Below are 23,317 nucleotides of genomic sequence, written 5' to 3'. Positions count from 1 at the left end.
GCTGCTGGGCTATACAGCTTCCCACATGCTCCAGCCAGGCTTTCTGTCTGGGCGAGGTCAGGGAATACACTCAGCAGTAGGTGGGGCTATGAATTAGCTTCCTCGTCTGAAAAGAGTGTTTTTTGGGGGCCCACAGCTTTGTGCGCTATGTTAAGATGTGCAAATTATGACTTTCTGAACGAAGAGGCACAATCCACTCACATGGGGTTGACAGATAGCTCGCTCAGCATCTGAGCTCTCACTTTGAAGAAGTGAAAACCCTAGAGCCATGTTGACTGAAGGCACAGTTTCAGTACACTCATACAAAGGAAATAACGTGACAATGGTTTTTACTTATGTATTCCAGAAATGAGAAGTTGGGGTACAATGAGCCAGGGGTAGTCATCTGTCCCAGGCCATGAGTGAGAGCAGACAGGGAATCTTCGACCCCGACAGTGAAAAGTTTTCTCGTTTCTGCTGCTCAATGGAGGGAAGAGAATGGCATACCTGAGAATTGTAACGCTATCATTTCATTCGAGTCAGCGACAGATTCTCTTGTCTCTTCTCTGATTTTGGGAGCACCAAGCTAATGACTGGCAGAGGAAATATTACAGATGTCACCTATTTCATCCTCTTGGGGTTCTCAGATTTCCCCAGAATCTTAACAGCTCTGTTCGTTGTCTTCTTGTTTATCTACATGACAACTGTGACTTGGAATCTGAGCCTCATTATCTTAATAAAGATGGATTCCCACCTCCACACACCCATGTACTTCTTCCTCAGTAACCTGTCCTTCATAGATATCTGCTATGCGACCTCCACAGCCCCAAAGATGCTCTCCAAATTCTTCCAGGAGAAGCAAATGATCAGCTTTGTGGGTTGTGCTGTTCAGTACTTCAGCTTTTCAACCATGGGACTGAGTGAGTCTTGTCTCATGACGGCCATGGCTTATGACCGATATGTTGCCATCTGTAATCCACTTCTCTATTCGTCAATCATGTCACCTGCCCTCTGTGTACGGATGCTGCTGGGGTCCTATATGATTGGTCTCTCTGCTTCTTTACCTCAATTGTGCGCCATCCTTTGGCTCCACTTCTGTGGGCCCAATACCATCAACCACTTCTTCTGTGACCTGCCCCAGCTATTAGCCCTGTCTTGCACTGACACTTTCTTTGTATATATCATGCTTGCTATAATAACACTGATCTTTGGGATAGTAAATGCCCTTGTTATCATGATATCGTATGTCTACATTGTCATCTCCATCATGAAGATCACGTCAGCTAAAGGCAGGTCCAAGGCTTTCAACACCTGTGCTTCTCACCTGACAGCAGTTAGCCTCTTCTATACCTCAAGCACATTTGTCTATTTGATGTCCAGCTTTGGTGGTTCCTCCAAATTCGACAGATTTGCATCGGTCTTCTACATTGTGTTGATTCCCATGTTGAATCCCTTGATTTACGGTCTGAGGAATAAGGAAATCAAAGATGCCTTGAACAGGTTGCGAAAGAAGGAGTGTTGCTGAGGTTAAAGATTCTGAGATTTTTGACAGATTTGTCTTTGTCAGAATATCACCTTAACCCACAATATTATGCACATGAATGGATTATAACAAAACTCATAACCCTTTCAGACAGAGAATATAAATTTTGACACAGATAATATAACAAAATGGAGCAAAGCTTGCTCAATGCCACACAAATACAGTACCTTCAAGTCCCAGGGGTTCATTACTTTCACCGTACATGAAGAATGGCCTTGTCACTTTGTGAAACACCAAGGTTTAGAAGCTTGTCATTTTTTATTTGGCACTGAGATCGAGTCCTGTTTCATCTCAGACCCCTGACCCTAAAGGGGAGATTCCTGACAGAGGCATCCCGGAGGATAGGAACTTTGTCTCCAAAATATTCTGATGAAGAATAATCCAGACATGGTGGTGACCAGTGTTTGTTCTATGTTTTCCACCAGGATGTGAAGAGGTGGAGAGAGGGGACGTGCTTTTGTAGAGAAACCAATCCATACAACTTTCTTGGCCATGCATCCTGGGAAGATGGGTCTGAGATAGTTAATGTTTTTCTAAGGCCTCTCTCAGGGGCTAATCATCTAGTACCTGTTTGGTCACGTCCTAGTCTCCACCAGCTATAATCTAAGAAGGAGGAGGTGATTTGAGTCTTAAAGAAGAATGGCAGGAAGTGTGTAGTCCCTTTAGTGCCGTTTACTTATGAGTCTGATGGTGTAATTTCTTACATCTAGTGTCCAATGGGGATTTCTGATGGGAGATGATGTTCAAAATCCATGTCACAGCCAATAGCAATTTCCGATATTATGGGACTCAAATGTCTTTTTCTCTTCCCCTATTAAATCTGGAAAATTAACCCTTGGTTTACACTACCAAGTCATTTCTGATACTTTAATCATATGTCCAAGTTTGGTGCGAGGAGACTTGTGTGAAAATTCATTGCAATAATAGAGTTACTGAATACTCAATATTGCAGAGACTGATAACAGATTCTTTTCTATTTTCTGTGTTCAACATTTTATGTCCTAGAGATTTATGGTTGTATGGGGCGATATGAAGAATGGAGTGGTAGGATGGTTATGGTTACTTTCATGCTGATATTTCACAGGAGACCTCAAGGGCCAGGAGAGTAATAAATAGTGGGATAGGCAAGGTTCTCAACTCTGGCCAGTTACCACCATCCAAAAGAGGAAATAAAGCTTGTGGTCTTAATGGTCTGGTTAAAATGAGGGACAAGATGTATAACAACTTGTTGATTTGACAAATTGTCTAGACTCGAATAAACTGATATAAACAAGATATCATAACCTTTACATATTATTCTTGGAGATTCATTGGTTTCTTAATGAATGTTTTTGATACTATAGATAAAAAGGTACATGAAGCCTTTGCCAAATCTTCCATGAGTTTACACATGAACAGTGTCGAGAGAGAAGATTGTCGAACCACTGGGAGAGAACATGTGAAATTACCCTATGCCAAGGAAACTGTACCATGAATAAAGCATGTTTCTCCCCCACCGCATATCCATGCATAGGCATGTTCTTTGAAGCACCGCTCTTTAAAATGTGTAAAAATGTATGAGATGCCTATTCCTCAGGGGCCACGAGGGATTCCTCAGGATAGAGAACTCTGTTAGGTGTTAGTGGATGATATTTCCATAATATGGTACAGATGAACCTCTTGATGGGTTCAGATGAGCTCATGGAGGTGATGACTAGGAGCTGCTGATGGTGATTGGAAGTTAATATTCTGGGAGCAGCTGTGGGTGGGTGAGGTTCCTGAGAACTGCTGTCTTCCAAGAACTGCCTCCATGAGATGCTGTTGAGAATAATCGGCTAAAGATACTGATGGGGAAATACCATTAAAGTATTATTTTAAAGAAAAAAAACTGGGGAAAACAAAATATGGTTGCCCCTGAAGAACATTTAGACCCAGTGGTACATTCCGGATTCTACTCTTAGATGAACCACGTGTTCTAGACTAGGTCAGTCTCCGGAACAAACAAGATAGTTTAGCTTGCCTGCAGTAATTGTACAGAGATTTGGCCATGGAATATCACAGGTGTACAGACTTCACTAAGGGTTTTTAGACAAATACACCAAGGTAGATGGTAAGGATGAAAAGAGAAATAAGAAAAGTTTCCTGTCCTTAGGTCTAGTTAGGAGACAGACCCATGTATAAAATAATAACTTTTACATTTTAAGTGTAGTTCAGGGCAAGACGATTAAAACAGACCCACAGATATGCAAATCAAAACCACAGTGAGATCCCATCTCACACCTGTGAGAATGGCCATCAGCAATAGGACAAGTAATAACAAGTGTTGGTGAGGATGTAGAGAGAAAGGAACCCATATACACTACTGACGGGACTGCAAATTGGTATAACCACTATGGAAAACAGTATGGAGGTGTCTCAAAAAATGAAGAATTGGTCTACCATATGATCCAGCAATCCCTCTACTGGGTATTTACCCAAAAGACTGGAAAACATTTATCACCAAATATATTTGCACAGCAATGTTCATAGCAGCATTATTCATGGTAGCCAGGACATGGAAGCAATTGAAGTATCCTACGAAAGATGTTTGGATAAAGAAGATGTGGTACATGTATACAGTGGAATATTACTCAGCCATAAGAAGAGATGAAATACTGCCAATTGCGACAACATGGCTGGATCTTGAGAGAATCATACTAAGTGAAATAAGATAGACAGAAAAAGTTTAAAACCACATGATGTCAGTTATGTGTGTGATATAAATCTAAAAGTAACAACAAAAAAACTAGAAAAACAGACTCAGGGACATGGACAATAGAATAGTGGTTACCAAAGGGTAGCGGTGGGGTGGGGAGGTAGAAGAGGTAAAGGGGATAAAATATGTGGGGACAGAAATAAATCTAACTATGGATGGTGAACATACAATGCAATATATATATATATATATATGACTTACTGTTGAACTGTACACTTGAAACTTAAGGTGTACCACATGTCAATTAAATACATTTACATGTTGCAGTACAATTACCACTGGAACATTAGCTAACAACTCTATCACCATAGAATTATCGTTACTATTTTGCAGTGGAAACATTTAAGATCTGAACATTTAGCAATACAGGATTGTTGACTATAATAATCACAGTGCTGTGCATTAGAGCTCTGGAAATTATTTATCTTTTAACAGCAAGTTTGTACCCTTTACAAACACTCCAGGATTTCCCTGTTCCCTGGCCCTGGTTACCACCATTCTACTCTCCCTTTCTACAAGTTTGGCGCTTTTAAATTTCAGATATTAGAGATGTCATACAGCATTTATCTTTCCCTTCATGGTTTATCTCACTTAGCTTCATGCCTCAAGTCCCATCCATGTAGTTGCAAATGGCAAAATTTCCTTTTTGCACATAGCTGGATAGTATTTCCCTATTGGGTATTCCTGGCTCCCTTGCCAACTATTAGTTGACCATATATGCAAGGTTTATTTCTGGGCTTTTTATTCTGTTCCATTGGTCTGTGTGTCTATTTTTATGTTACCATCGTCTTGTTTTAATTACTGCAGCTGTAGAGTATAGCTTGAAATAAGGAAGTACGATGCCTACAGCTTTGTCCTTTCTCAGTAATACTTTGGCTCTTCAAGATCATTTGTGGTTGTATACAAGTTTTAGGTCTGTTTTTCTATTTCTGTGAAAAACACTGTTGGAATGATGATAGGGATTATACTGAATCTATCAATGGCTTTGGTTAGTGTGAACATTTTAACAATATTCTTCTGATCTATGAACAAAGATTATCTTGGGTCTTCTTCAGTCTCTTTTACTAATGTCTTGTAATTTGCAAGCACTATTTCACTTTCTTGGTTAAATTTATTCCCAATTATGTTATTGTTTTTAATGCTACTGTGAATGGGATAGTTTTCTTTATTTTTTTCAGATGTTTTATTGTTAGTGTATGGAAACAACTGATTTCTCTGTGTCGATTTTATATTCCGCAATTTTACTGAACTTGATTTTTAATTTTAACAACTTTTGGTGAAATATTTAGGATATTATATATATATATATGTAAGATAATATCATGTGTAAATAGTGACAATTTAACTTCTTTATTTTTTCCAATTTGGATGCCTCTTATTACTTTATTTTGCCTGATTGCTCTAGCGAGTACTCCCAGCACGTTGAATAAGAGTAGGGAGAGTGGGCATCTTTGTTTTATTCCTGATTTTACAGGAAAAGCTCTCAACCTTTCATCATTGAGTATGATGCCAGCTGTGGATTTGTCATATACAGCCTTTATTATGTTGAGGTATATTTCTTTTATACACAATTTGTTGAGAGTTTTTATTATGAAAGAATATTGTGTTTTGTCAAATGCGTTTCCCCTTCTATTAAGATGATCACAGGATTTTAATTTTAATTTAAAAGCGAGAGATCACATTTATTGATTTGTGTATGTTGAACCCTCCTTGCATCCCACAGATAAATCCCAGTTAATCGTGGTGTTCGATACTTTTAATGTGTTATTAAATTTGGTTTGCTAATATTTTGTTAAGAAATTTTGCCTCTATATTCGTGAAATATATTAATCTTCAGTTTTCTTGTAGCATCCTTTCTGGCTTTGGTATCGTGGTAATTTTGGCCTCATAAAATGTGTTTGGGAGTATTCCCTCTTCTTAAATTTTTGGGAATATTTTGAGAAGGATTTTCATTAATGTTCTTTAAATATTTGGTAGAATTCACCAGAGAATCCATCTAGTTCTGAGTTTTTTTTCTGTGGGTTTTTGATTACTGATTAAATCTCCCTATTGTTATTGATCTGTTCAGATTTTCTACTTTTTTTTTGTGATTCAGTCTTGGTAGATTTTGTATTTCTAGAAATTTATTCATTTCTTTTAGGTTATCCAGTTTGTTGACGTATAATTGTTCCTACTAGTCTTTTATGCTCTGTTGTATTTCTGCGGTATTGGTTATAATATCTCCTCTTTCATGTTTGATTATATGTATTTGAGTCTTCTCTTTTTTTCTTAGCCTAGCTCAAGGTTTGTCATTTTGTTTATCTTTTCAAAAACAGCTTTTAGTTTCATTAATCTTTTCTATTGTTTTTCTGATTTTTATTTTATTTCTGCTCTAATCTTTGTTATTTTCTTCATTCTGCTAACTTTGGGCTTAGTTTGTTCTTCTTTTCTGGTTCCTTGAGGTGTAAATTTAGATCGTTTATATGAGATTTTTCTTTTTCTTAATATATGTGTTTATCACTATAAACTTCCCCCTCAGAACTGCTTTTACAGCATACCATATGTTTTGGTGTGCTGTGTTCCATTTTCAAGTGTTTCAGGATTTTTTAAAATTTCTGTTTTGATTTATCTTTGACCCATTGGTGGTTCAAGACTGTTTTGTTTAGTCTCCACATGCTTTAAAAATTTCCAACTTTCCTCTTGTTGTTTTTGAGTTTTTTATCATTGCGGTCAGAAAAGATACTTGGTATGCTTTTAATCTTCTTAAATTTGTGAGACAGGAAGAGAGCTCTCACTAGAAACTGACCACATTGGTACCTCGATGTCACATTTCCAGCCTGCAGAACTGTGAGAAAATAAATTTCTGTCATTTAAGTACTCAGTCTGTGGCATTTTGTTATGTTAGCCTGAGTTGACTAAGACAAATAGTAATATAAATACTTAAGATAAAAATAAAGGAAATTGATGATAATCTTCTGGAAAATTGTATGTTATGAAGATTGACTCAATTGCTAGAGAACAAAAATATACCAATAACCATAAGATAAAAATTGAAGTGATTAAATAACTTTCTGCAAATAGACTGTGATGCTGGACAGCTTTGCTGGTTTTAAGAACATCTCGTGCCAATGTTATGGGAAAATTACCAGAATGTTGAGAATGATTAAAAGCTACCGATGTGTTTTAAAATTGGCTTTCTTTTACCCAAGAGGCTTGTCCTCTCTGACAGAGTAGAGATTCGGGAGAAACAATTAAGTTTTAGGGGAGAGATAGAAACAACTGACTGGCTAACCCAATAAGCCAAATCAACCATGGAAATATATATTTTTTAAGTCAGAATTCCCTCTCAATGGGTAGGGCTTGGAGCAGTGAACCTGGTCATTCACTTTGCATAAATGAAGGTTCTGTGAGTAGAATATATACAGGCACATGGGGAAGGCAAATGGCCTGAATGGCTGCTCAGGGATATGAAAGGAAAAACATGGAAAGATTAGGACAAGGAGGTCTGGGGTAGAGGCATATGGATGAACATATGGGAGTGGGGATAAGTGTAAAGATCTTAGTGTCATACTTTAACACCCACCAGAGTGACTCACCAGAGAAGAGACACTGAACAACCAAGTAGAGAGATTCAGCCTGGCGACCAGAGCCAGCCTTGATTGTTGGCCACATGATGGGCGATGATGAAAATGACCACAGCAGGGTGGAGGTCCTTCACGAGCCCTAGACCATAGGTTTTTAGTTACTCGGGTTGCTGCCAAATGGATCAAAAGGCTCAATGGCTCAAAAGACTCATCCTTGTAAAGATTTCTCTTCTCCCCAATTAACATATGGATTTAGTGAAATCCCAATAAAAATCCCAACGTATTTGTTTGTAGAAACTGAAAAGTCGATTACAATGAATAAGGAAATGCAAAGGGCAAAATATACCCAAGATGTTTTTTCCTTATGAGATACAAATTATTGAGAAGCTGCATTAATTACACAGAGTTGCATTGCTTCAGAGACAAATAAATAGACTAGTAGAAAAGAGAGTGTCGAAAATTGAGTCCTGCGTACATAGATGCTTGATTTATAGCAACGCTGGGACTGCAAGTGAGTGGGGGAAGGACAGGCTTGTCAGTAGAAGGTGCTCAGACAATTAGGTATTCACATAAAAGAAAATAATGTATCTTTACACATACAAAGCACAAAAATCATTTCCAGGTGGATTCAAGAGGCAAAGGTTAAGGTAAAATGAAAATCTAAAAGAACACTAACTATAAGAAAAAAGATTCATAAATTCGGTTACATTAAAATTAAGAATCAATTTCCACCAAAAGATACCACATGAAAGTGAAAAAACAAATCAGAATCTGGAAGAAAATATTTGAACACAAATACTTGACAAAGGTCTTGTGCCTAGAGTATATAAAGAAATGCTACAAACCACCAAGAAGATGTAAGACACAATAGAAAAATGAGTAAATACCCTAAGCAAACATGTCACAAAACAGGTAATCCAAATTGCCTGTAAACATATGGAAAGGTGTTCAGCTTAATTAGCAAATGGAGATATTGAATTTAATACCATAATTTGATATTCTGTTGGAGAACTAAGAGATGGGTGAATGTTAAACAGTCTGATAACACAAGTATTAAGGATATGGAGCAACAGAAACTCTCCTAAGCTACTTTGTGAAAGTGTAGAAGCACACAATCAGTTTGGAAAACAAGTTGAAACACTTTGGAAAAGTTGAAGATAATGCATTCAGTACAACCAAGGAACTGAGCTCCTACGTGATCGTGTTGGAAAAATTTTCACATGTGTGCAAGAAAAGGCACAAAAAAGAATGCTTATAGCAGCACTGTTAGTAATAGCCTGTAATGGAAACAGCACATGCCAATTAACAGTAGAGAGGATAAATTGTCATGCAGTCATATAATGGAATAACACACAGCAGGAAAAACATGAATGAATTAGATGCACACACAGCAACATGGATGAAACAATATTTAGAGCAAGAAGGCAGACACAAAAGAATATATACTAAAGACTTCCATTTATATGAATCCATTTATTTAATGTACATTATATAAAATATACATTCAATGTAAATACGTGGTAAAATTATTAAGAAAATCAAGAACATATTTTCCCAAAGCCAGGATGGCGTTTTCCTCTGGGCGAAGGGGAATTATGATAAAGAAGAGGCTTAGAGTGTGTTCTGGGTCATTGGCAATGTCCTGTTTCTTGATCTGGATGTTTGCTTTAAAAATGTTTTCAAAAAATGGTCCATATATATTTTATGTCCGTTATGTACTCATCTGTATTTTTATTTACAATAAAAATGAAAATAAATACATAAATTAAAAAATAGTACAATATTTCTAAAAAGGCAACCTCATAACAAGAGCCCTTAACATACTCTGTTCCTTTTATCACATTTTATCACATTTCAAGGAAATGTCCTTGTGTACTATACAGACAGAATTTACACACTGGGCTAAAAACCAGACTGGAGCCAAAGTGCTTGCCTTTGATCCACGGCTGTCACTGATGAGTGAGACAGCCTTGGGAAAAGTCACTTAACTGCTCTGTTTTCGCATCTGTGACAATGAGCATCCTAACAGTACCCACCACCTAGGCTGCTGTAAGCATTGTTACTACATGTGAGTATTGATCTATGTATTCTGCGAGAGCTTAGAATAGTGTCTGCATTTAGCAAACACCATAAAATGATAACTTTTAATTAGACCGTGAGAGGGTGAGAAAAGGATAGAGAAATGGGACCAGTTGAGAAAATTCCCCACTAGTTTCCTTCACTCAACACTCATGAGAATATGCAAAAGAAAATATTATCTTCTGCTAATTGCCTCTTCTCCCTACTCAATGGACCCTAAGGAAACATTTTAGAGAATTGCTAGTTGGAAGCGCCTCTGTTGAAAAAACTATGCTTTCTTGAGGACCAAGGGAAGGCAGCAGCGTGGGCAATGCCCCAGATTTTACCCAGGCACAGAATTGTGAAGAGCATCTGGGTAAGCAGGGACATGTTAGAACAATTTGTCTTCACTGCCTCCAATTCACCATCACCGTTTGTTTACCTTGTCTGCATTTTCCTCCTACCTCTCACTGTCCTGCTCTCTTAAGCCCCCCATGGTCTTCAAGATAGCGTTTTGCAGTCCCCTCTCCCCCATCATCTTCTGTCCTTCTTCCCTTCCCAGATATCTGTTATTCTTCTTGTTTTGTTTTGTTTTGTTTCATATCACCTCCACTTCTCCCAATACAAGATTACCCATATTTTAACAGGAACCAAGATCTTTCAGCTAAAAGTAAGACTACTTGTGTGGAATGTAAAACATTAGCCAGTTTGTAGGGTGGGCACGGAGGAGTCCATGGCATGTTATCAAATGACCCTCCTTTTTGCTTTTATTAACCCCAGATTTGAAAGATTCATCTGCCATGTTGCCTCATGATGATGACAGTGATCTCTTACTATAATAACAACTCTGTGGGAATCTCTGCATTAGGCACTATTCCAGAGCCTAAGTAAGCACTCACAAGAGCCCTGTGAAGAGTGGGCTATCACCATGTTATACAGGATGAAAACGAAGCTCAGAGGGAGTAAGACATTTAGCCAAATTCAACACTATAAAATGTTGGAGAAGTTTAACCTCCCTCTTAATAATGAATTTCTCCATTTTTATTAAGGACCAATAATTTTTCTTCTTAGTCTGAAATAGAGAAACCACTGTAAATTGCTACTATTCTCATACAAAGCAAATGAGTTGGGTTGTTTAATTTCTCTATATGGTATAATTTATAATAAATGTACACATTTCCATTGGCTTTTGAAATTTTGGTAATGGCTTTCTATTGGCATTTTTGTGGCCGCTGATAATTGATAAATATGATTCTTTTAAAAATAAATTTATTTATGTTTAAATATTTTTTTAATTGAAGAAACGATATAATTTTTTTCTCCTATCTACCTCCCCACTCCCTACTCCCCTCCGGTAACCACTAATCCATTGTCCATGTCCATGGGTCTCTGCTTGTTTGTCCTGTTCATTTGTTGCTTTTAGGTTTATATCCCACATAGAAGTGATATCATGTGATTTTCAACATTTTCAGTCTGGCTTATTTCGCTTAGTATGATTATTTTGACTCACCAATAATTGATATTGGATCTTCATGTCTCTTTTGACCCTTAACCTTCTTTCTTTGTTCTAATTAAAATAATTGGGGTGACATTGGTTAATAAAACCATATAGGTTTCAAATGTACATTTCAATAATACAGCATATGTATATTGCATTGTGTGTTTACCACGCAAAGTTAAATTTCTTTCGTCATCATCTATTTGAGCCCCTTTATCCTTACCTACTTCCCCTCTCCCCATTCCCTCTGATAATCACTAATCTGCTGTCTGTGTTCGTGAGTCTCTGTTAGTCATATTCATTTGTTGCTTTCAGTTTTAAATCCCACATATGAGTAAAATCATAGGGTTCTCAACTTTTTCTGTCTGACTTATTTAACTTAGCATGATTATCTTAAGATCTTTCATGTTGTCACAAATGGCAGTATTTCATCTTTCCTTATGGCTGAGTAATATTCTATGGTATATATGTACTATATCTTCCTTATCCATCATCCATTGAAAGGCACTTGGGTTGCTTCCATGTCTTGGCCACTGCGAATAATGTTGTTATTAACATTGGGGAGCACATATCTTTGCAGAGAAATGTTTTCAAGTTTTTTTTGGGTTGAATACCCAGAATAAGGATTGATGGGGGAAAAAAATCACCATCTCAGATATTATCTAATATGTTTATTTTTCCAAAAAAATCTTGGATGGGGCTAGTTTAAGTCTATTTAAAGGCAGAAGGTGACAAAATGCCATCTGAACATTCCCATTTAGTATGAGGAATGAGATGTTATTTTCAAGGACTGAGAAAACCCAACATTGTTTCATTCGTGTAGGTCATTTATGTTGGAAGGGTTCACTTTACTCTTAGGCTCTGACAAAGGCTGTGTATTCCCACAAGAAACCCATGCTCGCTCCTCTATAGAGTGTGCAGACTACTGAAGGTGTTCACAGAAAGTAGCAGGAGTGAATATGACCCCATTTTTTAATAAATAATACTACTTGCCTCCATTCTGTTCTGGTTTCCAGTTTTAAAACATATCTTTACACAGTGGTGTTAAAAGTAAGTTGAATCGCTTATTTTTAAAATGTTTTTTATTTTTATTTTTTATTGTAAAATTGTCACACATGTTCAGAAATACATACAGCATAATTGTACACAATAATGGTATAGAGAGAACACTTGCATAACCACAACCGATATCAGGAAATGTAGCATTATCACCATTCCAGACGTCGTCTCTGTTTTTCTGAATCTCAAAAGGCTCTGTCTCCAGCAGATGTAACAATTTCATTCCTTTGCTTTATAATTTTACTGTTTGTGTAAACGTCACTAAACAATGTTGTTTGGTTTTGCCTGTTCCTGAGCCTTTGATTTTTGCAATCCTATTGAAGTATTATTTTGTGTCTTGCTTCTTTCGCTTCATTTTATATTTGTAACTTTCTTCCATGTAATCGCACAACTCTAGTTTGTTCATTTTTATTTTGATATAGCATTGCATGTGTGATAAGACCACAATTTCCTTATCCATTCCACATGTTTCCATGTTTCCAATTTGAGGTTAATACAGTGTTGCTATGGGCAAATCCACATATGTGCCCAGTGCATATGTGCATCAGTGTCTTTAGGTTATGGAGTAGAATTCCTGGGTCATAGGGAATTACTTTGCCACTGAGTGTATCTTCAGTCTTCCTGCTTTTAAAGTGATTATCTTAGGTCTAGATCCTGGGAAACAAGCTGTGAGGCTAAGAATTGCCTGCAGGAAATCTATTGGAGAATGCTCTCAGGATCAATACTCCAGAGGCCATAAAAGCAGAAAGTGAGGTGTTGCATTGTGATGCAAAGACCTCAGTTGGTCCTATGGGGATGCTTGAGACCTGGAGCCTCTAGCCGACCTGCCTTGAGGTGGGGCATGACCTTCAGAGAGGTCCCAGGAAAGGCGCACAGCCGAGAGTTAGCAGCTATGAAAATCTGTCCAGAACAAATGCCTTAGTCCCGAAGGTGAACTGTGCACGGCGCATCACTGGAGCCTCCAGTACAGTCCATCACTTGCACATTCAGATGTACTTGCTTGTGTAATAAACATTTTCTCCCAATTCTGGTTAATCTCTTTTCCTGGAGAAAATTAGAAGATTAGTGGGATAAACTACAGCTCCAACACTGCATCAGGTATTGAGTCAACTGATATCATTGTTTGCTCCTTTATCGTCCGTCCATTCTAAATCCCTTTAAACCTCAGCTTCTGCTGGTTTAGGTGGCTTAGGGTGTTGAGTTGACCCAGACTTTCATCCCTTAGGATTCTGAGTCCCTGGTCACCATGCTTTTCTCAGGCCATGGCTCCTTCACTTGTCTATTTATTGTGAAAATTGGGCAAGGGGTTAAGTACAAAAAGATTCCCCATTAGATCACGTCAGTACAAAAATATTCTTGCTTGCCCTCATCATATAACAAGCAAATTAGTTTCCTGGTTCATGATAATGGCTTCTTTCCTTGCTTGCTCTGTCTTGGCAAGGGATCCAAATGTGATGGAGCAGCAGGTATTGTTTTAAAGTTTCTTGCTGTGTTCCTTGTGGAACCGTTCCTCTTGAGGAAATCAGGAGGGTTTTTTTCTGGTGTGTGTGTGTGTGTGTATTTGTTTATTTATTCGTTTGTTTGTTTTCAAAGAGAACAGAGTGTTCAGTTCTATGTTTCTACTCGGGAACAAATATTGGTGTGTGTGCGTGTGTGTGTGTGTGTGTGCGCGCGCGCGTGCGCGCGCTCCTGTTCCTATGTTAGGTTTCTTTTCTTTTTTAATGGGAAGAAGAAAAATATCTCTTTCCTCCTCCCCTTTCCTGGTTCTCGCTATCTGCCTTCCTTCTGAGACCCCCTCCTTTTGTGCTTTTTTCTGTTTTTGTTTAGCTAGGAGCCCATATTCCCACATTCCTGTTTATAATCCTTGGTTCACCCAGTTTTCTGTTTTCAGTAAAGTCTTGTTACATCAACAGAACAAAACAAAACCCCTCAAGCTCCAGATCTTTCTTTACTATGGGCACAGAACCCAGAATTATAGGTACTGGAAGAACAAAATCACCAAATATGTCACCTCGAGTAGGAATGATGATAAGTACGTTCACTCTGCTTCTACCTTTTGATTTCCAGACCTACGCAGTCTACCTCGGTTGGATAAGGCAACAGAGAGTGGTTGTAGATTTAGTGCATTTATGATGGCTTCTAGAGGATACCCGGCCTCACGTGTCTTCTTACACTCGGCACCTGAGTTATCCCTGGGGTTCTTTGCTCCATCACTCTATCAGTCCAGCAGCTTCTGGATGATGTGGTATAGGAAGCATCAGTGGATGCCATGGTCATGTGCTCATTGTTGCCCTTCCTCTGCTACAAGGTAGATGCCTCGGGTGGGTGTGATGTTATGTGATCACCCTTGTGGCGGGAGATGAAAATAAAATCAAGTAATTCCAAAGATGAAATAGTAGTATTTTTAAAAAGGGGATGGTTGATAGATGAGCTTTTCTTGTATTATCGATCTTAATGAATGATATTTTATATGTGTTAATTATTTTATGAAACCATAACAAGGCAGAACAATGTTTTGTTGGCCTGTACTCTCTATACAGGAATCGGTGCCTTAAAGCAGGTGCTCCTTCCTCCCATTACAGAAATTGAAACCTAAACATTAGAACATGGGTGAAATGTTTATATTCCAGCTAGTACAACCCTAGTGAGTTGCAATTATTTTTTCAATTGTAAATATTTTCTACCATTATGCATACTGATTGTTTCAACAGAAGGCTGAAGTTTTAAGCAGCATGGTATTTTCTTTTGCTATATTGGACTCTTTCTCTCTCCTTTACATTATACTGGTATGATTTCATGACTTTTCTACCCAATCGGTAATCTGTAACAAAGTTAAGGCATGAAGTATATAAATTGTATCTTTTCAAAATAAAATATCATAATTTTCCTCCTAATAGTTAAAATAAAATATTCTTACTATAACTTTGTAGATACTACAAATAAGGTATAATAAAAATGATATTGCACATACTCTCATAACCCAGAGACAACCACTGTCAAATGTCTTTACATAAATACTTAGGAAATTTTTATACATGTGTAGGTATGTATATGTAATTTGTTTTATTTTTTTAATATACGCTATTCTGTAACCCAATTTTTATTGTCAATAAATATAAACTTACATTATCATTTAAAATGATTGAGAAGTATTTAAACAATCCTTTTTGTGATTCATTTGTATATCATATAACCATAGTTACCACAGTCGTTTTAAATGAATGAAATGCTACCACTAGTATCTTTGTTATTTAAAAAACGTTGTTTTATATTCATATTATAGTAGCTTTTTTCTTCATCAAGGGCTAATAGAAACTGTATTCTCCAGAATCTCTCATGTTGAAAAATATTTTTCAATTGCCTTAATATTTGAATGACAATTCGTTTGTTATAAAACTTTTTAACACACTATTTCAGAGGAAGACTTTTGTAAGCATTACTTCACTATCTTTTACCCTCAAATATTACTATGGAGGAATCCAATGCCAATCTGATGTTTTTCCTTACAGGTAACTTGCTATTTTTCCCCTAGTCGTTGAAAAAATTCTTTTCTTATCATTAAAGTTCTGTAACTTCACCAGGAGATGACTTGCTGTTGCTCATTATGTATTGATTTTTCTTGAAACGAGATGTGTACGTTCAATCTGTAAATCTAACTCATTTAATTAAATGTTAAAAAATTTATTTAAATAAGTTTATATACATTATATTGGTTATATGAGTTTCAAATGTACAACATAGTGATTCAACATTTTTATATCTTACAGTGTGATCACCCCACTAATTCTACTAATCATCCGTCACATTGCAAACTTACCACACTTTTATTGACTATATTTCCTGCTCCCTTTTCACCTCTCTCCTCACCTGCTTCTTTCTGGAAATGATCCCTTTGGTCTCTGTTTCTACGAGTCTGTTTTTGTTTTATTTTGTTTTGTTTGTTTGTTTGTTTTAGATTCCATATATGAGTGAAACCACATGGTATTTGTTTTTCTCTGCCTGACTTATTTCACTTAGTGTAATACCTTCTAGATCCATTCATTGTGTCAAATATGGCAAGATTCCATTCTTTTTTATGTCTGAATAATATTCTGTGTATGTATACCACAATTAATTTATCTATTCATTTGTTAATGGACATTTAGGTCGTTTTTATTGTAAATAATGCTGCAGTGAATATGGGGGTGCACATAACTTTTTGAGTTAGTGTTTTGTTTTCTTCAGATAAATACCCACAGTGAAATTTCTAGATAATATGGTAGTTCTGTTTTTAATTTTTTGAAGAAACGCCATACTGTCTTCTACAGCAGCTGTACCAATTTACAATCCCACCAACAGTGCATAAAGATCCCCTTTTCTCTGCATCCTCGTCAACACTTGTAATCTCTTATCTTCTTTAAGACGGCCATTCTAACAAGTGTGAAGTGATACCTATGTTGAGGTGCATTCCTTCTATACCCAATTTGTTTAGGGCTTTGATCCTAAAAGGGTGTTGAATTGTGTCAGGTGCTTCTTCTGTATCAATCAAGATTATCATATAATATTTATCTTTCATTCTACTAATGTGATATGTCACATGTTCCGATTTATGTTTGTTGAATCATCCTTGCATCTAGAGATGAATCCCACTTGATGGTGATATGTGATCCTTCTAATGTACTGTTGAATCTGGCTTGTTAATATTTTGTTGAGAATTTTTTCATCTGTATTCACCAGGGATATTTGTCTGTAGTTTTCTTTTAATGTCTTTATCTAGCTTTGGTTTGGGGGTAATGCCAGGCTTATAAAGTGAGTTTGGGAATGCTCTTTTCTCTTGTATTTTTTGGAAAATTTTGAGAAGGATCGGTATTACTTCTTTAAATGTTTGATAAAGTTCATTCGTGAAGACATTTGGTCTGGTGTCTTTTTTGTTGGGTGCTTTTTTTTTTTTTTCATTACTACTTCAATCTCCTTAGCCACAAATGTATAAGTTTTCGATTTCTTTATGGTTCACTCTTGATAACTTGTATGTTTCTAGAAATTTATCCATTTCTTCTAGGTTTTTAAATTCATCATTTCAGATAGTCACCAGAGCTTGTTGTCCAGATCATTGGCCAGGACCTGGCTCTGTTTCCCAGCCTTCCTGTCCTTCCATCTATTCAAGAACCAGCCTGGGATCTTGTACAGGCATAGATTCTGCATAATAGTGACGATCCATTCACCTTACCCTCAGTGAGCTCTCCTGCCCTCTTGATGAAGTTGCTGTCCACTTTCCTCGACACCACATAAACATATCTTCATCCCACACCCTCAACTGCAGTGATGGCAAAGGCTATTTTCTGCTGCCCATTGACATTGGTGTTGAGTGCTCACAAAATGTGCTGGAATTTCTCAGAGATCACTAGAGGCATGACAGTAGCCACAGTGGTGGCAGATAGGCTTCCTGCGGAAGATTCTTGTTATAGTTTTTGACTTAAAGTTTATTTTGCCGGATATAAGTATAGCTATCTCTGCTCTCTTTTCAGTTCCATTTGTTTGAAATGTATTTTTCATCCCTTCAGTTTGAGCCTTTGCATGTCCTTAAATCTGAAGTGAGCCTCTCCCAGGGAGCATATGGTTGGGTCTTTTTAAAAATCCATTCAGCCACTCTTTGCTTTTTGATCAGAGAATTTAATCTACTTACATTTAAAGTAATTTTTGATATGTAGGGACTTACTAATGCCATCGTATTGCTTATAGGCTATTTCATAGTTCCTTTGCTTTTTTCTTCCTCTTTTTGTTTCCTTTGTAAATTAATCATTTTCCATAGTGTTATATACTTTGCTTCTCTTATCTTTATCTCTTCTGTATGTAGGTTTTTGCTTTGTGGTTATCACGTGGCTTGCATAAAACATCTTAGTGTTAAAATAGACCTTTTAATGTTATAACAACTTCGATCACACACAGAAACTATACCTCTTTATTTCCCCCTCCCCCACATTTTATGGTTTGCTATCATAATTTACCTATTTTATATCGTGTACTCATTATCAAATTATTGTAGCTACAGCTACTTTTTGAATATTTTTGTTCTTTAACATTTATACTAACATCAAGTGGTTAACACATCATCATATTACAATATTCTGATTTTTTCTATTTATATGTGTTTATATTCTCATCTGTTTTCATGTGACTAATTAGTGTTCTTTTATTTCAGCTTGGAGAACTCCTTTCAATATTTCTTTTAGGGCAGGTCTAGTGGTGATGCACTCTCAGCTTTTGTTTGTTTGGGTAAATTTTAATTTTTCTTTCATTTTTGAAGGCCAACTCTAATGGATAAAGTATTTTTGGTTGGCATTTTTTTCTTTCATCACCTCGAATATATCACCCCAATCATTCCTGGCCTCCAAGATTTTGCTGAGAAATTCACTGACAGCCTTATGGATATCCTCTTGTATGTGAGATTTTTTTTTTCAATTGCTGCTTTTAATTTTCTCTCTTTGTCTTTGATTTTAGACAGTGTTAATATAATACATCTTGGATAGGTTGCAATTTGGGGAGAATTGATAAGCTTCATGAACTTAGCTATCTGAATCTCTCCCAGACTTGAAACCATTATATTTTTAAATAAGACTACAGCCTTTTTCTCCCTCACTTCTTCTCGAGTCCAATAATGTACAGTTTGTTTCTCTTAATGGTAACCCAAAGTTTATGTAGGATTTTCTTATTCTTTTTTGTTCTTGTTTCTCTGTTCTCCTAACTGGATAATTTCATAAAACCTGTTCTTCGCAGATTTTTTGTTCCACTTTGTCTGATGATTTTTTGTTCCACTTTGTCTCTATGGCATTTTTCATTTCATTCATTGTGTTCTTCAGCTCCATAATTTTTATTTAGTTCATTTTTAGATTTCTGTCTTTCTGTTAAACTTCTCATTTTGTTCATATATCATTTTTCTTATTTCATTGAATTGTCTTTCTTCATTTTCTTGTAGCTCACTGAGCTCCCTTAAAACAATTATTTTGAATTCTTACCATGCAAATCACAGATTTCCATCTCTTTGGAGTTGAGTACCAGAAAATTATTGGATTCATTTGTAATATCATGTTTTCTTGATTTTTCATGTTCTTGAAGTCTTGCATTGCTGTCTTTGCATTAGAAGAAACATTCATTTTCTTGTAGTCTTTACTGACTGGCTTTGGGAGAAAAATACTTTCCATCTGGTCTGTTATGAATTCTGAGGCTTTCTCAGACTTTTCCCATGCATATTCCTTCTCCCTTAAGGGGGAATTTATAATCTTGTAGGCCTCCTTTTGATTCTGCAAAGCCAGGCCAGGGGCTAACAGTCTCCCCTTTGCTTCCCCTAGCGCAGTGCTAAATGCTCAGGTTTATGAAGTTTTTCTCAGGCCCACAGAGTCAGGTGGCTTTCTGTGTGTTCTCACTGGCCATCTGTAAACCTGCTTGTTCTTCACTTATATTTACACAGATGTTCATATTTCTTAAAATTCGTGCAACCTACTTATTTTTTTATTCTGAATATGGTAAGTTCAATTATCTGAAGCCTGTTTGGTATGATTCTGTGAAGCGTCTTCCACTAGCTCTCAGTCAGTACCATAGTCCTTAGGTGCTTAGTGATTTTTGATTATGAGTTGTTCATTTTCCTGTAATTCCATCTGTGAAAATACTTGGGATGAAATATACTTGAGAAAATACGAAAGCTTGGGATGAAAGTGGGTTTCTCCAGAGAGGATTTGCATTTACTTCTGCCAGGTAACTAGAGCAGTGTTACTGTGGCCTGTAGACTGGTACCAGTCTGCAAATGACAACAAGATAAGGATATTGCCCCAATTGTAAATCTACTACAGCACTGTTTAGTATAGCTACTAATTATTTCATAGTAATACTTTCTTGAGCAATGCTCGAGAAGCTGTGAATTTGTTTATGATGCGTCAGATCTCCTTATCTCATACCTAACTTGTAACAAGTGATTTATGGACTGGCAATATTGAATTGCACTAGCCTAGAGCATTACCATCCAGTGTTTCATTAAACTAAATTCCTGTTTGAGGTTTTTCAGGTATTTTAAGTTGTGTGAAATTGGACTGCACTAGACATTAGTTAAATGTCTTATAGTTACAAATTTCCTGAAGTGATTAAAACGTTGTCTCTACTCAATGCCAAGTTTTAGACATATAACTTTCTTTGTGTTTCCTTGGGATGATGGTTATTTGAGCTTTTACTTTTGTATTAATAGTATATTGCTTTGGAGGTCCCAGATTTATATCAGAATATCCTGTTACATTCTCCACCCTGACTGGGCCCTTGTTCTGGATACCAAGTGTCATGAAGTAAAAATATATTTAAGTTTAGGTCATCTTAGTTTGACAAATGTCTTTAATGCCAAACCAGGTTCACTGTTCTGCTACCCCACTGGGTTTCTCAAATGTAACCTAGTGTTTGTTTTGAATGGTACTTACCTTTTAAAAAACCAACTAATCGATGCATTTGATCAGGTTTCTAAAATATTTGATCCAGCATTTTTATTTGTTAGTTTGAATAATTAGTCCTCCATGTATGATCTCAACATAATGTTTAGTTTCTCTCTTTATTTTAGAATTCTTGCATAGGTTTCATTTGCTCTTCTGCTGCTTTTTCATTCATCATCAATGGGATAGGTGTTTCTAGATATATATTTTTAAAATGCAAATGGGGGGTTTATATTTATATGGATGTTCTTTTCTCTATGTAGTAGTTTATACATTGATAAAAGATTCCCAAATATAAAAAATAAAAAGTTATATGGCAGGGTTTTTTTTTTTTTGTATCATATTTATAGGGCAATCATTCAAGTTAGAGAACTGAATGGCAGGGTGACATCATCCATTTAATTTTTATCACTTAGGGATACTGGACTATCAAGTGACTTCTTTTGTTATTTCCCTTCAGATCTCAGAAGCATCATGGCAATGGCTGAAGGAAGAAACAGTACTACAGTTACTAGGTTTATCCTATTGGGCTTCTCTGAATTTCCAAGGCTTTCAGCCATCCTATTTTCAATATTCCTAGGGGTCTACCTCATGACAGTGTCCTGGAATCTGGCTCTCATCACCTTGATCAAGATAGACTCCTACCTGCACACGCCTATGTATTTCTTCCTCAATAAACTTGCCTTCTTAGATATTTGTTATGTTTCCTCCACAGTTCCCAAGATGCTTTCAGATTTCTTCAAAAAGCAGAAATCTATCTCCTTCATGGGCTGTGCCATGCAATACTTTTTCTTCTCTAGCCTGGCTCTGACTGAGTGCTGTCTCCTGGCAGCCATGGCTTATGATAGATATGCTGCCATTTGGAACCCTCTGCTCTACACAGCCGTCATGTCCCCCACCCTCTGTGTGCAGATGATGGTAGGATCTTGTATAGCTGGATTCTTTGGCTCATTGATCCAACTGTGTGGCTTACTTCAGCTTCACTTTTGTGGACCAAATGTCATCAACCATTTCTTCTGTGACCTGCCCCAACTGATGATCTTAGCCTGCTCTGACAGCTTTTTCTTGCAAGTTACAGTCTCTGTTCTCACAGTGATCTTTGGCTTTGCATCTGTTCTAGTTATCATGATATCCTACGGTTATATCGTTGCCACCATTCTGAAGATCTCTTCAGGTAAAGGCAGGTCCAAGACCTTCAACACATGTGCTTCTCACCTGACAACAGTGACTCTCTTCTTTGGCTCAGGTACCTTTGTCTATTTGTGTTCTGGCTCTGATGATTCTCTGAGCCAAAACAAGATGGCCTCTATTGTATACACTATGTTGATTCCCATGTTAAATCCACTGATCTATAGTCTAAGAAACAAGGATATCAAAGATGCTCTAAGCAGATGGAAGAAGAGAATATTCTTCTTGAATTTTTGATTATGGGGTGGCTTTTCGGGCTTAGGACACAAAACATACAGAACAGTGTATGAAAACGGCTATTGTAGCTCTTGTAAGTCTTACAATATATTGTGTAACTTTTCATAAATATCTGTTTCCCCTCTACTCCCTGGGAAAGGATTGCACTTCACTTCTTTGAAATTGGTTTTGGCTATGTGACTTGTTATAAGAAATAAAATGTAAGCAAATGTGCCGTATCTCAGTTCCAGGCAGAGGCTGTATATATGTGTGCTTTTTAAACTTCTTCTTCCCCAGGGCTCCCATTAGCGGCTGACTCATAAAGAGTAAGATGACGATACAATAGAAGTGCTCCCAGCTGACTCAAGATGGACATACAGTGTTAGCAAGAGATAAATCTGTTTTGAATTATTTGCTACTGTAGCATACTCAGTCTACCATAGCTGTTGTAGAAATTTGTACAGGTAGTGGTGTGTTATTTTAAAAAATAAACTATTAACATTTGTATGTTTATTTAGGGCCAGGCAGTTGGTGTCCAGGAATCTGTAATTGCTAAGTGGAAGAATAGCAGTTTACATTCGGCATTATGAAATATTTGGTACCCTGTCACCTGAGATAACTTGGAAGGGAGACTATATGGGAAAACAGAATGCTTGTAGCAGGAGTTGGCTGCTGTTGGATGTAATTAACAAAATTATGCAAAAATGGGATGAGCTCACAAAACAATTGGTCAGTTTACAGGCAAGAGAATATAGAAATAGAGTCAAGAAATTTGGAGACTTGAAGAGTTAGAAGAGATTTTCATATGCAATTAGTAAAGATAAAAATTAGAAGGACTTTGAGAAAAAAAGACCAATAAAACTCAGCCTTGTATGAAGAACCAAATCAAGAATATGGTCATCATGCCCCATTGCTATAAACTCTAAATGGTTGAGAGTCATACTCAGTAAGCTTTTTAACTTGACAAAATGATTCACATAAAAGAAATTTAGGAAGTTAGAATGTGACTCTTGCAGAGAAGCCCTGTAGGTCTAA

The 23,317-nt window shown here is 36.8% G+C and overlaps 2 protein-coding genes across 3 annotated transcripts; both read left to right on the top strand.

Moving 5' to 3' along the window:
• The first annotated feature begins 348 nt into the window (after window positions 1-348).
• On the top strand, window positions 349-5,262 carry LOC107497317 (olfactory receptor 5AN1). Of its 2 annotated transcripts, XM_036221489.1 has the most exons (2): window positions 349-1,492; window positions 5,047-5,262. In XM_036221489.1, the coding sequence occupies exons 1-2, from the start codon at window positions 569-571 to the stop codon at window positions 5,074-5,076; spliced, it is 954 nt and encodes a 317-aa protein (XP_036077382.1). In that variant the 5' UTR covers window positions 349-568; the 3' UTR covers window positions 5,077-5,262. The 2 variants fall into 2 exon arrangements, with proteins under 2 accessions (XP_036077382.1, XP_015974479.1); XM_016118993.2 differs by lacking the exon at window positions 5,047-5,262 and having other exon boundaries at window positions 349-1,504.
• A 15,988-nt stretch (window positions 5,263-21,250) lies between these two features.
• Window positions 21,251-22,752, top strand: LOC107497312 (olfactory receptor 1440-like). The gene has a single exon (XM_016118988.2). It carries the CDS (start codon window positions 21,353-21,355, stop codon window positions 22,301-22,303), a length of 951 nt encoding a protein of 316 aa, XP_015974474.1. The 5' UTR covers window positions 21,251-21,352; the 3' UTR covers window positions 22,304-22,752.
• The last annotated feature ends 565 nt before the right edge of the window (window positions 22,753-23,317 follow it).

This window comes from Rousettus aegyptiacus, unplaced genomic scaffold (assembly GCF_014176215.1).
Source record: "Rousettus aegyptiacus isolate mRouAeg1 unplaced genomic scaffold, mRouAeg1.p scaffold_m13_p_5, whole genome shotgun sequence".
Lineage (NCBI taxonomy): Eukaryota > Metazoa > Chordata > Mammalia > Chiroptera > Pteropodidae > Rousettus > Rousettus aegyptiacus.
The sequence above is the reverse complement of the archived record's forward strand: the minus strand, read 5'-3'. Positions and strand labels throughout refer to the sequence as shown.

Coding starts and splice junctions, on each gene's coding strand:
- LOC107497317 (XM_036221489.1), top strand. CDS start 569: ATGACTGGCAGAGGAAATATTACAGATGTCACCTATTTCATCCTCTTG. Junction 1,493..5,046: donor TGAACAGGTTGCGAAAGAAG/GAGTGTTGCTGA, acceptor TTACCATCGTCT/TGTTTTAATTACTGCAGCTG.
- LOC107497312 (XM_016118988.2), top strand. CDS start 21,353: ATGGCAATGGCTGAAGGAAGAAACAGTACTACAGTTACTAGGTTTATC.